Consider the following 17,681-nt stretch of genomic DNA (forward strand, 5'->3'; position numbering starts at 1 on the left):
CTGCGATGAAGGAAACAAAAAAGGGGCTGCATCAATGACCAATGGAAATGATCCATGTGGAGAATACTTGGCTTTAAATCAAGATATTTCCCCTGAATTATGAACTAATGTATTTGTATTAATAAAAGTTCCTACATGTAATTCATCATTTGTAAATTGGCAACCAGTGTGCTTTGACAGAATTGAAATAAGATGTTCCACATACTGATGGAGATGTTCTCAATACTTTGTGACTTAACTACATTGTTTGTGGTTCCTATATGTTACCCCAAGTCCATTGATTTTCACTAAAGACGTAACTCATCAAAAATGTATAGTTTAACAAGTCTTATTCATTTACTCAAACAGCTGGTCATAAGTGGCAGTTATTAGTCAATGATTCACAAACAGTATTAAACAATGCATTTTTGGGCACTATTTTCTGCTGTGGATTTATACACTCAAAGTTTCTACAGAAGCAGTGGATTAACTCAAAACGATAGTGCTGAAGGAAAATGTCCTTGAGGGCAACAGCGGGGCTCAGTGATGTGTTTTTAATAGTTTTTTTTTTTTAATGGGATTTGTCGGCAACAACACAAATACAATATCAAGGAAGACATCTCAAAAACCTTATCCTTGAATTACAATTTGGCCTTGAATTATTTCACAGTGTAAAGTCAAAACCCAAGTTAGGAGTGCAAATCTGCTTTTGCTTTTGGCGGGGCTGCTTTATACGGTTTTAGTGAGTGTTGGACAAGTGAATTACTGCAGAATTCTGCAAACCTTAATGATAAACTCTAACTTGAGTCATTACAAAACCAATTTCACTCCAGGAGGAACAAAGGAAACTGAAAAAGAATAGAGCTGATGTAAAAGGATATAGCAAGGTGAGATTTGTGGCGGAAAGATAAGGATGAAACGTTCATAAATTATAAAGCATAAACGATACATGATAACTACCAGCTTCCTCGTGCTTTTCCCTTAAAGTGTCAAATCGATACCACCCTCGATTAGATGCAATTATGGACATTCTCACAGTATCACTTTTATGAGACAGACTGACAGTCCATCAATCAATAGGCTCTGGAGAAATCTACACGATACCCTCACACATTACAGCATTGCTTTGGCCATAGACAAATACAGGATGTAGCAAACGGAGATGTTTCTGCTGCTGATCTATTATTGTGTTCAGCAAATTGTACAGGATTCTTGTAGGGGAATAACAACAAGCCGTGTGTGCTCCGTGATTGAAAAAGCAAACACACCTGGACCTTTGTATAAAGAGGTCGTGCTACGTTCTGGAAACATGCTCAAAGAAAATTGTTGTAATGTAGTAGAAAAAAAAGCGAGATATAAGGGAAGAAAATGTTCCACTCACGACGAACTCATCTTTCCATAATACCCTAGTCTCTGCGCTCCCATCCTTCTTTCCAACCTCCAATTACAAAGAGAAGAAATGCCCCGCTTTTTACCGCTCGGAAATACACAGGCTTTACATCAGAACTCAATTTGGTTTGGTAATGAGATTGCGCTTGTGCATTTCCCCATGCAGACAGCCCAATCTTCAATTGCCAGTACACATGGGGGCTTTGCTTAGCAGGAAGGCTCTGAGGAAATAGACTGGTAAAAGCGTTGCCTTTTTTCATTTGGAGGAAACTTTGAGCTCACCTTGTGTAGTCTTTTCAAAATGACCTTGAGAAATTTCAAAGGACAAGCTTACCTTTTAAATAAGGCTTTGAGTGTGTTTTGAAATGGATCCCAGCATTATTTCAAGTGATGTGAACAAAGACTTTATAGACCCCCGGTCACGGCGTTGCACTTCCAAGAGTTTCCTCTTTTTGCATGCAGCTATTCACAGTGCAGAGCTTCAGTGGTTTGCTATTATGTAAAATCAATGTATGTTTATTCAAGTCTTTTACTCAACGTGATCCATAGTACATAATGCTCTCATTACTTGTGTAATACTATTCACATTTGCTTTACTGCAGTCTGTACCTTTCAGGCAGCCATTTTTATCAATCTATTTCACCACAGAATGAACATCTGGCTCTCCCTAGGGACTGTGCAGATAGACTTCATATGATATGATTCACATCATACCAAAAACATTTGGTACCATATCACATTTATCAAAGTCTGATATCAGAATGTGGATGCTTTCTGGCATTAACCTTTGGATTGTTTTACTTTTCATTTTACCCCATCAGAAGATAAGGTATCATTTCATAACTTCCTCCATGTTTCTTTTTTAAATACAAGATGGTGTAAATATGCAATTAGTTTGACAGGAGAACGTTTCTAATGCACAGCAGTCCAAAATATGACCAGTTAGAGCAAGTGATGGATAGATTTGTCACATCAAATGGAGCTCAACGCTGACATATCTCAGCACTCAATACAGTGAAACCTGAGCTAAAATGCGTCTGTACTCTGTACGTGTACACGGAAAGGTGCTAAGCTTACAGACTTTTGTGGACAGGAAAATGTAGCTGTCCCGTAATAGAATGCCTCGTCCATGGGACAAAACTGTCAAAAGTTGCAAAGGTGACATCTTGAGACAAAACACTCCTCTTTATAGCAGCAAAGATACTTCCATAAAACACCTAACATTTATTTAGGTTCATTTACTTTTGAACAGAACTAAAGTAATGCATTCAACCAATTATCATAATTCATTGACAGATTAATTAATTATTTTGTTTAATATTTATCAGCAAATGGCCTTGTTTTTGGCTTGAAGGTATGTGGGCCAAAGAATATCTATAGTTTTAAAATGTTTTGGGAAAAGAGGAAAGGGAATTTTTATGAAACTACATACCAAGCCATACCAAGGATGCTTATCAACTTTTAATACAAGCAAGTAGAATTTAATATTATTCTGATATGAATGGAAATCAATGGCTGCCTAACAGATACCAACATTGTTGCAAACATAATCATGGAATGCATTTCATTTAAGTTAATTAAATACAAATTGTCAAAGTTTTCTGCTTGCCCTAATTATTCCAGCACATGTCCCTGAATACCTTACCTCTCCTTGTAAAATAAAGACTCATCCAGATTCTCATTAAGGATAGAGTATGTGATATACTCACAGTTAAAGTCACAGCCATACTTTTCAGTGTGTGCAAAAAGGGTTGGACTTACATAGTCGTCGTATGACTCATGTGTGACTGCTAACAGCAGGGGTCTGTATCCTGCGCTCCCTGCTGCCCCCCTGGCTCTCGGGGCTTGTACCTCCCTCGTGAGAACAGTCGTGGGTAGTTTGCCGTGTGTCGCTGCTGCTGTCCCCCGAGGTGCTGCTGCACTCCTCCCTGTGCCTCTGTGGCCCCTGGGAAAGCGTCAAACAGACAAACATTTGCCTTAAGAGTCTCACCCCATAACATGTTATGCAGTGATTTAAGTGAAAAGTGGGGTTAAGACATTAGGGAAGTTGTTGATTCCCTTTTATCGCTGCATATGTGCATGCTGCCTCAGTAGGTGGCTGCCGTACAGTCTGCTCGGGTGAAACACAAGATAAGCATAACCTCCGCTGGCACTGAGGTAGATTTTGTAATGATCAGAGGGCTCAAGAGTGTCACTTTGTGTCTCTCTCAGCTTGTCAAACATGCCTGTGGGACGCAGCGTGCTTATTTCAATAACACAGCGGAGCAGTGCCGAGTCTTTGTACAAAATCACACCTCCATCTGCCTGAAGCTGCACAACATTGTAGAATTACAAAGCCCTATTCAGCACGGTCCAGAAAAGAGACTTTAGAAGCCAAAGGACATGGGCAGGCAGACATGGGCAAAAGCATTTAAGGTGGATTGTTTCTTTTATGGGGGGGGTATGACTGTCCAGTAGCAGAACCACAGAAAACACTGCAGGGATTGAAGGGTGGGTTTAGCATTGCTAATCTGTCTATTGTCCGCTAATTTCACATTTTTAACAGCGGCATGATGTAGGTGGGCTAGGATACCCTTTCTTCCTCTGGCACATCCTTCACTAGGTAGCAGCCCATTGTGATCCAAAAATACATCCTGTCAAAGGGGAATTACTGGTGCATATTTTTAATGGAGATTAACAATAATTGCTTATCGTTGTGCTACAAGGAGAAAATCTAGGTAGGGAAGTGGTGGTGGTGACTTTAAATTGTTAGCGTCAGGATTTAGCTCATTTATGCTACCTGAAATTAGGTCAGGTTTTCATTGCACACCGTACCTGGTTACTCCTTAGGGACCGCCACGGCAAAGGTAGATTACGGACAATTTGCTCTAAAAACAAATTTTAGAGGAGACTTGAACAGGCCGACGTTTCATACGAGCAGCTGCATGCATGGCTAAACCGATCAAATGTTCTCTGACACTAAGTTATTTCTGTAGCTGCTCCTGTCTGTATCCTAAAATCCCCATGAGCTACGGTAGAGGACGTGGAAATCAACTCAAGACACAACTCGAAAAAAACATTAGTAAAGGATAAAACTTTTAAAAAACGATTTACAACCTGATCAAGTTTTGATGAACCATTAAATTCACTATAAAATTGGACAATTCCTTTTTAATTTTCTACGGTTGAGTTTTAGTATGCATCATATTGCTACACATATAAGCTGCTAGAGGTTGACATCTTTTAGGTGATGCATCAAAGAAACACATGAAAATGATTTACTCATCATGAGGATACTGCTCAGCCATTTATAACAGTCATATAATTATTCACAAGTAATATATATGCTCAACGGAGCCCCCTCACCTACAGTAAGTGTATTATCACTTGTTAATAATATATTTCTGCATGACAATACGAAAATAACACAGCTAACACAGCTGTCATTCTTGTGAAAATGACTGACCGGGAAAAAAATATGACTGTCTTTACAATGAACTTAGTCTCTGACGTTTGGCTCATTGTTCCCAACACGGGCTAATACAAATAATAATAATCATTTTTTAAAAATGGGCCTAGAGACGTGTTGATTTAAGCCCGGGCGATGCATCTGAGCAGACCAACCCACCTGTCACTCAAAGTGGCTACGTCCTTAGCTAAGCATAACTCCTAGCCTTTATATAATTTAAACAGTCGAGATATAAAAATGATGGTCTGTACGGATTTCCGATTTTGAATTTAGCTGTAGATACCAGCCTGATAACATGTGTATATCTGCTCAAAAGTCTTAGTATTTTACCATGGGGTGTGTTGGGATTGATTTGATGTTGGAGCCAGCCTCAAGCAACAGTGTTAAAACGAGCTCTCTAAAGTAAAATAAACCCCCCTGACAATGGAGAAAACCATTTGTGCTCACCATTATGTACATATTAACATATTGAAGACAAATTCTTAACCTAACAGTAAAGAAATATTTCAATTTTCTGAAGTTTTCTGAAATGAAGTTTGCCACATTTTCTCAGCAAACTTTTTGTAATAACCGTTACCTTCAGAAATACTAAAGTTCAAGAACTGTTATTATTGCATTAACACACAAATACTCAAGTCTTTAGAGCCCTTTTTCTTTCACACCGCAGTATTATAGTGCTTTACCCTGTGGATATGGTGGCTGCCGGTCGTGCACTCCTCACCGGCGCGCTCCTGCCTCGGCTCGACTCTTCGGAGCCGTTCAGCAGCGAGAGCTCTCTCAGCTGCTCCTGTCTGATCTCGTCATTGTAGTCCTGCGGGAAACAAAACACAGCAAGTCACATTTGTCTTCTGACTGCAACAGATGCTCGCAACAGCAGCATATGTCATCTAATCAAAATGATCTTGACACGCACATAGGAAACACATGGCGTTGCTGAGTGTTGAATACTCAATGAAGAATATTTCCTTTTGGTTATGTTTGGACACAGCATGCTGGGAAGAGATACGTATTGTAGGAAAAATCTATGTTCATAAAAGAGCCTTGGGTTCATTGTTAGCAGCAGTTAGTGGAGCAACAGTTTTTTTGTTAAAGATTTTGCAGAACTAGTTTGAGTTTTTGACAACAAATTGCCTTCTGGAAGGATGGGAGAAGAAATAACCACGAAAATCATAACTTGATACCAAAACCTGGATGTTACAACAACATACAAATGTGAATTTAAAATAAAAAACCTACTGCAAAGCAACAGCAAAAACACAGCTTATTTTGTTACAAACAACTTTGTGTGAAATCTTGTTTTGTGAGTCTTCTCTATTTTTCTGAACCTGTTATCAAACATGATACGGATTATTACGCATCAGATAAGGGAGTGGACAAAGCAGTATTCATTATCTTGTCATTGCTGACAGATAAACGTGCGTATTTCTCAGAAAGCACACCCACCTAGAATGTGGAGTATCGGACAAAATATGTTTCTAATGACAGCAAAACAACAGAGGCAGCAAAGGCTTTCTTTGGTCTTCAGTGGGTTTGACAGCCACATGTTGTAACTTTTGTTGGGTCTTAGTGACTGAATGACTGGTTGCCACACACCAAAAAACCTACGCCATCCAGAACACACACAGAGGTTATTACAAACAAAGCTGGAATGACAACTTAGACCAAGTCTGCAAAATATATTTCCAGAAAAGACAGTTACAATTGAGTTGGAGTTGGAAATCTAATCTATAATGATATTCTGAGTTGTGTCACCTTTTTTTAAGTTCTTATTTCATGACATTTGTTTTAATGTGTTGTAAACTCATCAACACGACACTAATGAATTGGTGTTTTCACACTGAGTTTGACAGTTTTGACACTGAATGTTACCACACAAAAGCCTATTATTAGTTACAAGTTATTCAGTGTGAATGGGAAACATTGTGAAACTGATTTATTGTCCAATTGTGTGAAGGGAAAAATAACTCATTATCAGAATGTAGTCTGGTGACTTTAACATCCAAATGTGCAATCACACTCTTCGTCGGCTCGAAAATGTCTTTCAGCATAAAGTCATTAATGTTTGACTTTTCTTATTATTTGTATTATTTTTCATTTTTTTTCACCTTATATTTGAGGAACACTATGCAGAATGAGCTTCAGTTTAAAAATGTACATCGTAGCTATAGTTTAAATTAGTAGCCAATAGTTGTTTAATATGCAACTTATACAAGTGTGGTCTGGAAACTTCCTCCAGTGCCCATATAGTGAGGATGGCCTTTACAATGAAGTGAAATATCTTGTGTCCTCCGGTATCATTCTTTGGGTTTTTTGACCGATATAACAGTGTGGAGCCATGTTTTGTTGTGTGTACTCTGCACTAACTAAGGTTGTGAGGAAGAAGCTTGCAAGCCGGTATACACAGATGTTATCACTGCAGACTTTGCAAATGTTTTACAAGGAAGAAAACACACTCGTTTGTTTAAACAAATGTAAAGCTTTAGTGAGTAACACTGAATGAAAAAAACAAACGTTGCTTGTTTACAAGAACACTCCACAGGGACCCTTAAAACGTTGCATATTCATAGATAACGCAACGTTTTAATGAAGGAGAAGGAGTACATTGTCTTATTAAAAAAGAGACACACATTTTTCTGTACACTATACCAGTGTTTTTCAAAGTGGAGGCCCGACCCCCCGGGGGGCCGCCAGGGGGCTCCAGGGGGGTCACGCAAAGTTTGAGGGAAAGGGGAATTTTTTTTCTTTTTTAAAGTTACATTTTTATTTTTTTTTTAGATGTTATTAATAACTGCATATCTATCAATCTATGTGTCCTTTGATGCCAACATTTTTATATTTTGTATTTATTAATATTTTATTTTTTTGTTTTTAAATCACACGACCGCCCTTCAAGCCAATCAGAATCGAGCTGCCGCTACTGAGAGTGAAACTGAGTATCTGCTCAGCTTTTGGAGCAAGTGAGAGCTAGTGAATATTTCGCTCTGCAGCTGGATGAGAGCACGGATGTAGCAAATATTGTTGTTTATATATATGCATATAAATATGTTTATTGATAATATTACTGTTGAATATTATATATAATATTATTAAGACATAAGTAGCTTTCAAAAATGCTAAAAATATATGTTAATTGTTCATATTACTGTTCAAGATTATATAATATTATAAAGACAGAAATCACTTTAAAAATATGTTTACTGTTGATATTACTGTTTAATATTGTGTTAAGAATGTTTATAATAGAAGACACAATGAATGTAATGAATGACAAACAAAAGATAAATACAATGTTTAGAAGAATAACTGATTATTAATTATTAATACAAATATATATTAAGAAAATGTATTAAGCTGTAATTTGTCATATTTTCCATCATAATGTACTCATCATTAAAAAAAATAATTGCAACAGGGGGGTCCCCGCCAGACGATAATGCTATATAGGGTCCTTGGCATGGCAAAGTTTGGGAACCCCTGCACTATACTATATGGCTAAATAATAACAACATTTCACATATTTGGACCTTCAACCTCTCATTTAGAAAAGTATGGGTTTCAATTCATTGTGGTGCTTTGTGGCAGCTTGATATTCTAGAGGTTCAATGATGCCAGATTAGTGGACCTGAAGGGAAACACCAAAAGTATCACGTCATAAATTCAAAGAATATTTTTGTCATATGCAAGCATTGAATATTTTGAATATTAAATGAAATGACATGCAGCATTAATTTCTCCTTCTCTCCCATTTATTTCTCATGCTTTAACATCGAGACAGCCTATGTTTAACATAGAATCATAACGATATGTTTACAGCATGTCTGAAGGCCACAGTACGGTGGTTTAGCCGTAGACTAGATCCTCAGTGCCTTGTGTTTTGCTCTCTGATGCCATCACCCCATCTTTTCCCATCAGCTTTTCTGTACTTAACGTTTCTGCCGGAATGAACCATGGGTGTCAGTCTACTGCGTTTATCATAACCCGTACATCACCAATGCCCAATAATATCTGTACACGTTTCACATACAAATTTCGGCCTAATTTTCCGGTCACGTTTTCCCATCTCTCCATTTACGTCAATGTGATATTAGTCAAATTGGGGACATATGAAGAACAGATTTTGACTCATGTCACAGAGGAAGAAAAAGCATCTAGTGATTTCCAAAACACTTGACACCTGGCACACATAGCTTCTCTTGTTAATGAATTAATAAGTCCTACAGCGTTGTGCTGGTTTGAAGGAGACTGGCAGGACATTTAATTGGAAAGCTGGCAGCTTATTCAAAGCACAACAAACGTGCCAGAGCTTGTAAAAGTTGACTGTTGACAGAGACGTTAGCATGAGTACACAGAGATAAACCGCATGCTGAGGCTTCTCAGGTCAGACTGTTTGCTCACTCAGATTAATTCTGACCTTGCGTGACCTTGGACACACACACACTGCCCTTCACAGAGCTATAGTTAGACTTGAAGGGGTCGGCACAGTACGTGGCGATACCGATCTCTCTTGTGTTTGGGTCTACCTGCGACATGTCTCTGTTGCCGGCTGTGTTGATTGATTTCTTGCCTTGCCTAGCCTCTATCACTGTGATATGAGTCTGGTGGCTTATGGACAATTTATGAAAGAACTCCTCCTTTATCCTTGGACATTTTTCTGGCAAAAACACCAGAAATGTTGGATAATCAATCTCAGTAGATCTTTAATTCAAAAAGATGGTGATCTCCTCTGAGACCTTGAGGGAATCTAGTAATGTCATTTTGCTGAGTAAATATAATGCTCCAATAGAAACAAATTATGAAAGACAAGCAAAGACAGCACATCAATCCCAGCTTTTGGAAAAAGTCTTCTAGCCTTTGTTGGATTAATGATATTGTTCAATCAAGGGGGATCCACATTATCACTATATTGAGAGAACTATTATAATATACTAAGATATCTGATTTATACACGTCAGTAGATGCATTGCTTCTCTAAAATAATTCAGTGCTAATATACATATTCAGAGATACAGATTCATGGCACCCAGGCCTGTGAATGAGCTGTTTTCCATGAGCTAACAAAATCTGAAGTGAGATATGTCTAATTTTTAGATCAGCTGATGAAGACGCTCTTATAAAGGGTTGTGTCTGCATAGCTGGATAGGCAGAATTTAAGTGTGTGATACTTCATGTTCCCTTACACAGCAGGCACATGGGTCAATTTGCAGGGCTGGACAAACTCATATTTGCAGGAATGGCAACCTCCAACCGTGAGTTTTTTTCAGTCCATGTCACCTGTTTCAATGTCCACATAGACACAAATAGTTGCTGACTTATATCAGAAGTTATATAAGTATATTTAAAGTTCAGTGAGAAAGAAGACTTTAAGAAAGACCTGTGTATACAGTAGTGAGCAGATTGTTTTCTAGGATGTAATATGATCAGATTATTTTAATTTCGTATGCGTAAATTCCTACAGGGCACAGTCTTGTAAGATTTGTTTTCCAGCTAAATAAAAGTCTGAAAAACCATTAGATAACATGCTGTCCTGCGTAACAACCTTGTGAAAAATGTTCTTATCTTCCCAAAGCACATCAGGCCCGTTGATCCAGTGGCGCAGAAGCAGCTGCAGCAACAGCTGTTTATCTGCATTTTGATATAATGCTTGTTACATTCGTTACTGTATATCCATATGTTTTTCCGCATGAGCTGCTCATTTATGCTCCTAACAAAAGCACTGGTTGAAGGCCTGGGCTTCTGATACCAAAAGTTTTAATTTGTTAGTATAATTTAGGATTTATGCTTGTTTGTTTCACTTTATTGTGCTGCTTCGTAATTCAGGGTTGATACCGATTGCAGAATCTATATATATATATAGTGCGCTATTAAAGGACAAAATCTGCTACCATTGCGTAATAATAAAAAAAAAAGTATTCTTTCTTAGGATTTATTTCAAAGTTAGCTCAACATTCATTGCACTTCCTTCATTTCCACAGTAAATTGGCAGGTATTGTTAGGAGCACCTGCTGTCTGGGTCTTTGCTGAAGGTAATAATGCAGATGACTGAACAGAAGTGGTTGCCCCTGCAACATCGGGCAAGTCTTCTGTCTCTTTATGTGGGATCATATGGAGCAAATAGATTAAATGTAATTACGCTTTAATAGCCTGTTTATTTTAGTTTGACGTCATGTTTGACTTATGCAAAAACAAATTACCCTCACATATCTTCTTCAAGCATCTGCGTCACCCTCTGTCTGCCAAAATGCAGTCTGGCCCGCGATGAATGCCACACACTCATCCAGCTGACAGCAGGAGCTCCTCTCCTCCTTCTCACTTCTCTCAGCGTGTTTATACAGCATCGCACTGATCAGGTTCCTGTACTTTTTCAAGGGTGCATAACTGTGAGCTGACAGCACTGACAGCACTTCTGTAGTCAGATGTAGCTTCACGGCAGATCTGAGGGCTCGGTTTAGACAATCTTCTTTTCCTCAGTTGCTTCAACGATTGATAAAATTCACAGTCAGACAAACTGTAGTCCTTGGCGGCCTTTGTGTGCTATTTCTGCATACATTCACCAAAAATACGGTAATGGTGCCTGTGAAATTGGAAATGGTCACACAGCTTGTTCATGTAATAGTGTGTTCCTTTTTCAATAATTGTGAATATCAGAATAAATGTGTAGAAACGGCATAAGAATTCCTTAAACATTTAACAAGTTATTCCCTGTTTTGTAGATATTAGTTCACTGGGAAGCATGTTTTGTTAAAATGCAAGACATTTATTTTCAGATTTTTACATTAAAAGATTGTTTCTTTGCGTAGAAGACGGAGCACATTTGAGTTTTTGTTGGAGAGAGGTGTAGCAGTGAGCTCACTTCAGCTCTCTGGCTCTGGCACATACTTAGATTATAGCTGCCACCAGCGGTGTAAGTCACTTAACTAAACATGTGGCGCTGTGGGAGACGGCTCCATGTCTCTGTGATCCTGCCTGCTGCATCACTCTGAGTTGAGTTGGGTTTTTGAGGCATAATGTCGCACAAGCAGGGGTATATTGGTTACTGGAGCAGTGCTAGTTTTCCTGGTGGGCCGTCAGAGAAAAGCAATAGTGTTGCACACCAGCTGTCTCGAATCAGGCATGTCTGTAGCTAGATCATAAATTCAGTCAATCTTTCCTCCTGGGCCAAATTGTATTTGGTGCATTCTACATTTTACATGCTGAGCTGACAAAAACTGATTTTAAAAAAAGGAGTCTGTCCTGGAATTTCTCTAACATTGTTAAACTCAAGATAGACAGTTTAAACAAATTGCATCAAACGCAATCGTCCTCTTTGTCAGACCAGGTGCCGACATATCCACAATGCAACACTGTAGCTGACAGTTTGAATGGAGATCTGGATGTGTAGAAGCAACTGAAAGTTAACAATTTAAACACCTTCAGAGTTTTTTCATTCTCAAACTTGGTCTTGTATTTAAACCAATTACCACATTGGGTTAATTTCTCAGACTTTACACTGGACCTCCTGGAGCTAAAGGTTTTATACATATGCAGTAGTACTCCCCAACCCCAGTGAACGGACTTTGATGTGTTAAATCGATGTAGTCCCCCTTAAGTTAATCAAATCCGATAAACTAATTAACATTATGCTGCCTTTTGGAAGTATGAGAATTAAAAAATTGAATTAACAACATTAACAAGTTATCAAACCCAAGCTGATTATTTTCGACCAAACTAATGCCTAAGCCTATAGCAATTCACTTGAAATTGCATTCTGAAAACAGTAAAAGTCTGTTAATACACAGCGAAGCAATAACAACAACATAAACAGCAGGGCACATTTGCCACTCTCCACCAGAGGCAGGAAACATCTGTTACTATGGATACTGACAGATGCCTTTTGTGTTACATTATGCAGTTTATTGGCAAAACTATAAGACCCCTGAGGCAGCATGCATGTGCTATAAAATATAATGTTTGGTCTTTATTTTTCTGGCATAAACATGACAAGTGGACTTAAGGGAAAGTGTGTTCATATTTTCTAATTTCACATTATATTTTTCATCAATAGGTCTCCCTTGAAAAAGAGATCAATGATCTCAATGGGATACACCTGGATAAATAAAGGTTTGAAATGAAATGAATAAAAATAAATTATATATGTTTAGTATTAATTTAATAATATATAAAATTAGCAGGTCTTATTTTAGTTTGGAATAGCATTTATAATAATGGCAACTGTATTTTAGGTTTTAGTGTTCACTGCTGGGACTAAATGGAACCTGCAAATATAGCAAACAGTGCCTTTTCATGCAGTTATCCTTTTCAGCTCTTATGTCACTTAGTTAAACCTTATTGATTTGCTCTCTTCCTACAGTTCCACTGCATCATTAATTATTTCTGTTGGCAGATTTACACAAAAGACTCAAACTGTTGTCTGGCCTTAATGGTTTTACACTTGTATGCATTACAGCCAATGCTATGTATAAACTATTTAGAAAACGCACTGTACTGTTATTATAATAATTTAGAATACACAGTACCTCCTCTTTAACTACTGCAATTAAGCAAGAGCTGAGACTCTGCCAGTAATACATTTATTTTCTTGGAAATATAGTGTGAAAGTAAAGCATCGTGTTTACTGCAGTTTATACAGTGACCCCAGCTAACGATACACGAAAGCTCCTGCTGATCTGACCCTTTTTTTACCACAACAAGCTGGTGTGGATGGCACAATGCAAATCACATCAGAGCACAAATGGGTTGTGAAGCAAATTAGCATTTCTGAGAAAATGTACGCCTGGTGTGCATTTACAGCACCAAACTGCTGAATGTTATCTCGGCAGAGGGTTGCTCAAAGCTTGTTTTACCATACTATTGAGCACAGTAACAGTTCCGAAATGTGCTCTGAATGCATAACACATCTTTCAGCAGGGGCCAGTTCTGTTTTTAAGGCCCGACTTCTCATCACAACTGTTTGCACCTCCAGTCAAAGAGGCTCATGAGCTGCTGAGGGGCAGGATGGCATCGAAAGGTACATTAAATATGTTTAACAAGACCTCCTATGAAATATACCCAATTCTTCCAAATCTGTATTAAAGGTCTCCAATATGCTATTTTTAGGCATATATTATGGGTCTCAGATATATAAAAATATATAGAAAACATGTCTATGATGTGTTTTGCTCAAAATACCAAACAGATCATGCATTTTAAATATCCCTCATATCCCTCTGTCAGCCCTGTTAGAGAATGGCTGATCTGGGTCCTTAGCTTGAAAAAAAGAGAAAAGAGGAGGGGGTTCACCAGAAAATGAGTTCCTTTTTATTTCCTGCTTTTTTACACATGCTCTCTCCAGTACAGGTTAGCTCTGAGTGTTAGCGATGCTTGCTAATGTAAACAAATACCATATTAAGTCCAAAACACGTCGGGCATAGTTTCTGATAGCAACGTTTCTGATAGTGCCGTGGGTCCACATTTCAGATATTACGTCATATCGGACGCAAATTTGGATCAGCTCCATTGTACCCCGGTTTTTAGAGATTTGGGTACGGAGGAAAAGAGAGAGGGTTTTGTTTTCTGACACTTTGTGAGTTCCCTGGCACACCAGGGACACATATTTATGTATAAAAGACGTACAAAAGTGCATTTTGCACGATAGGTCCCCTTTAAGGAAGGAAATACATACACCACATTCAAGGTGACGTTTAGCATTAAGCAGTGTGCCCAGTTAGTGAAACGGCACCTCTTAAACTGTCAGTCTGGTCTTGGACTGATCTGGGAATTTAACCGGCAACCTTCAGGTACCAGACCAAAGTCCCTGTCTGAACCCAAGATATGTCTAGTTTTTACATGTAGTATTTTATCTGAAAGTCTAACACAGAAACATCAGGAGCAGCTTTATAATGTAGCTATTCTTGCTTTTTTCTGCAGACTGTAATTTGTACTAGGAAGGGTATTAGCTGTACAATGAAGATGCAGCATCATCCTACTGGCCCGGTGAGCAGAAATGCTTGTAAGAACAAGGTTTCAGAATAGGAAGAACCAACACCAAGTAGACTCATGCAGCACAACTCCTCTATAAGGCTTGTCACATTGGCAAAGCTTGATTAATATTAGCTAGAGTACACAACATGCACATTAATTATTGCTCAGTTCTCCGGGCTATAAGTTGCCAGAGTCTTGCAAGTATTTTCATACTGCACATTAATTGCTGAATACATTAGTTTTCATTTGTAAGTAAGGGCATGAAGTGTAGGGAAGTGGCTGCAAAGCGGAGAAAGTGCTTATCGAACCCTTATAATAATAAACCCTGCATACTGTAAACTCTTGGAGAAACAATCATGTCAGCAGTAATAACTGATTTCCATACACTGTATACTGCACACTAATGAAAAATAGGAGGGGGAAATAAGGTGAAGTATTAAACTTACTGGAACTAGGAATTTCTTTATCTCTTCCAAGGCGTGACTCATGCGCGAATAGGCCTCTCCAGGTGGAGCAAAGACTTCAATTAAAACGTGTAGATCATTACTCAGATGGGCGTATTTGGCCTCCTCGCTTTTCCTTAATTCTTCTTCCTGTGAAAAAACAAAAAGCAAGTAAAATATGTGTACAGATAAAATAGAAACCCAATATGCACTTTGAGGTTGTTTGGGTTAGTGGTAGTAATTACAATATTGCACACCATTTGGATTTTGGAATCAGTTTTTTATATTGTACTGCATATTGAATAAAACAAAGCAAGTAGTCTATGCTGATGAATCATTATGAACTGTTGATTATATCTTCCAGTATGTGTGTACAACAAAAACGAAATATATGATGGATAACACATATTTTCTCATCTTCTTTAATTACTATAGACTCGAAATAGGAGTGCATTATGACTTGTTTTGGGCTTGAATTTCAAAGTTTAGGAATTAGGCCTAGCCTGACTTTACTTGAGACTTGACTTGGGACGAGTGCAAAGTCAATTGGATACTTCACCAGTTACCAGATTGTTTACACAGTTCATGGCAATCCATTCAATTGTTAAGATATTTCAAAATTGGTCGGGCCAAAAACTTGCTAGCCTGGTTAAACATTTGTATTGAGCCACAAAATATTCCTGCTGTACAATCATTTTGAAAATAAAGATGTTTTGCTATGAAACACAACCTATTTTTCCTCCTTTCATTACAAACATTTATTAGACTGACATGCTTTAACCAACAGTAACTTTAGTTTCAAGTCAAGGAGACACTTGAGAAATCACTACATTCATCACTGTAGTACCCACACAAAAACATCTCTGAATGATATGTGGCCTTTTCTTCACTTGCGTAAGGAATGTCAACTTCCAAAGAATAATAAAAAAATAAAATACTGCTCATCTGACAACTACACTAAAATAACCTGACAAGAATAACGGAGAAATAGTACAGCTCAGTCACATATTTGGCACTAGGGATGCTGTTAGTGAATGTGTTTTTTTTTCTTCTAGAAATTGCATTTGGTGATTCGTTGTCAAGAAAGCTCTGCAGGCTCGGCTCCAAAACAGCTCGGGGAAATGTTTAAATGGATTGACATCCTGTGCCTGAGACATGGCATATAGTTCATGTCATCTTGATGGACAGTAAATTATGAATTTGTGACCATTTGTGCCAAGTGGATGTGGGAAAAAAAATCAAGGAACAGAAATAATTCCCTCTGAAAAGGCAAATGTACAGTTACAGTTTAGGAAGGAATATCACATCATGAGCAGGCTGATTATCTTTGGGCATCTCGTTTTCAGACAGCAAGGCAAAAAGAAAGATTAACGAGGTAACGAGGCGCAGCTGGGGAGGCAGCAGACCGATTAGCAGATGAAGGACAGGTGTGCCAGGGAGTAAAACACACAGGGGACGCCTGGTGGACAGGTTAGGCATGACACGTGTGATCAATAAAACCACACACACACAGGAGAGGCTTCTCAATACTCAAATTTCCCCTCCTCGACTCCTCGGTCCTCGGTCCTCCGGTAGTGACCCGGAAATGAATTTCAGCGCGCCATTTTGAAGGACATCTCATTTCTCTAAATGCACACCGAGGACCGAGGATCGAGCGTCGAGGAGGCTCTCTGGAGGAGCTATAACCGAGGATACACTGATGGTTCCTCCACGGCTCCTCCACGGATGCATTTCCGGGAACGGTGGAGGCGTGACGCACGGCCGGACTTATCTCAGCCAATGACAGCTATGCATGCATCCCCTGGATATTATTTTAAAAACTGCTCTCATCGCGTCGCGATGTTTCCAGAGAGAACAGCTGTAAGGTCCATGCAGAAAGCAGAGCAGTGTATATAATATATATCACTCAGTATAACAGGCCTACTCTCTTTATTTGCTTTAGTTTAGTAGATATCTACAAACAAAGAGTCGATATTTTTCTAAGACCATTGCTTCACATAATAAAATACACAACGGCTTATGCTTTAGGAGCTGTAGGTGTGTGTGGTACAGTGTGTAGGTGTGTGTTGTACAGTGTGTAGGTGTGTGTTGTACAGTGCGTAAATGCGGCGGACAGACGGGTCTCAGTTGGTTTGGTGGCCTCTGCTTACTTTTAATAGGCCTACTTGTAAATACAACTTTTGGCCCGTAATTTCAATTCCCCATTTCAGCGACCAGAGAGAGGGGGGGATATATCCAGTCTCTGATTGTGTTACGTTATTATGAGAGTGCTCTCATACTTTAAATTGTATATATTTATATAAATATATTTGTGTGTGTGTGTCCGCATCTGTAGCCTGTTATTGTCTCATTATACCGCACTCTCAATGAATTCAAAGTAAATATGTGGGGGAACAATGTTCAGCTGATCTAACAGAGATACAGCGCTATGACAAAACACTCGACAGCTGATGCAGCTGTTGCCA

The 17,681-nt window shown here is 38.6% G+C and overlaps 1 protein-coding gene across 3 annotated transcripts in view; it reads right to left on the reverse strand.

Annotated features, from left to right (window-relative positions):
- The window catches only part of khdrbs2 (KH domain containing, RNA binding, signal transduction associated 2), a 76,858-nt gene that overhangs the window by 16,320 nt on the left and 42,857 nt on the right, over positions 1-17,681 (reverse strand). For all 3 annotated transcript variants that reach the window (XR_004567625.1, XM_034201871.1, XM_034201870.1), the window contains exons 4-6: positions 15,220-15,366; positions 5,500-5,627; positions 3,130-3,313 (exon numbers count right to left, since the gene is read on the reverse strand). Coding sequence is in view for 2 of the 3 variants with exons in the window: in XM_034201871.1 (XP_034057762.1) it covers positions 3,130-3,313; positions 5,500-5,627; positions 15,220-15,366 (459 nt within the window). In the remaining variant the exon portion in view is untranslated. The remainder of the gene's footprint in view (positions 1-3,129; positions 3,314-5,499; positions 5,628-15,219; positions 15,367-17,681) is intronic.

The sequence above is a fragment of the Gymnodraco acuticeps genome, unplaced genomic scaffold (genome assembly GCF_902827175.1).
Source record: "Gymnodraco acuticeps unplaced genomic scaffold, fGymAcu1.1, whole genome shotgun sequence".
In the NCBI taxonomy this organism is placed as follows: Eukaryota; Metazoa; Chordata; class Actinopteri; order Perciformes; family Bathydraconidae; genus Gymnodraco; species Gymnodraco acuticeps.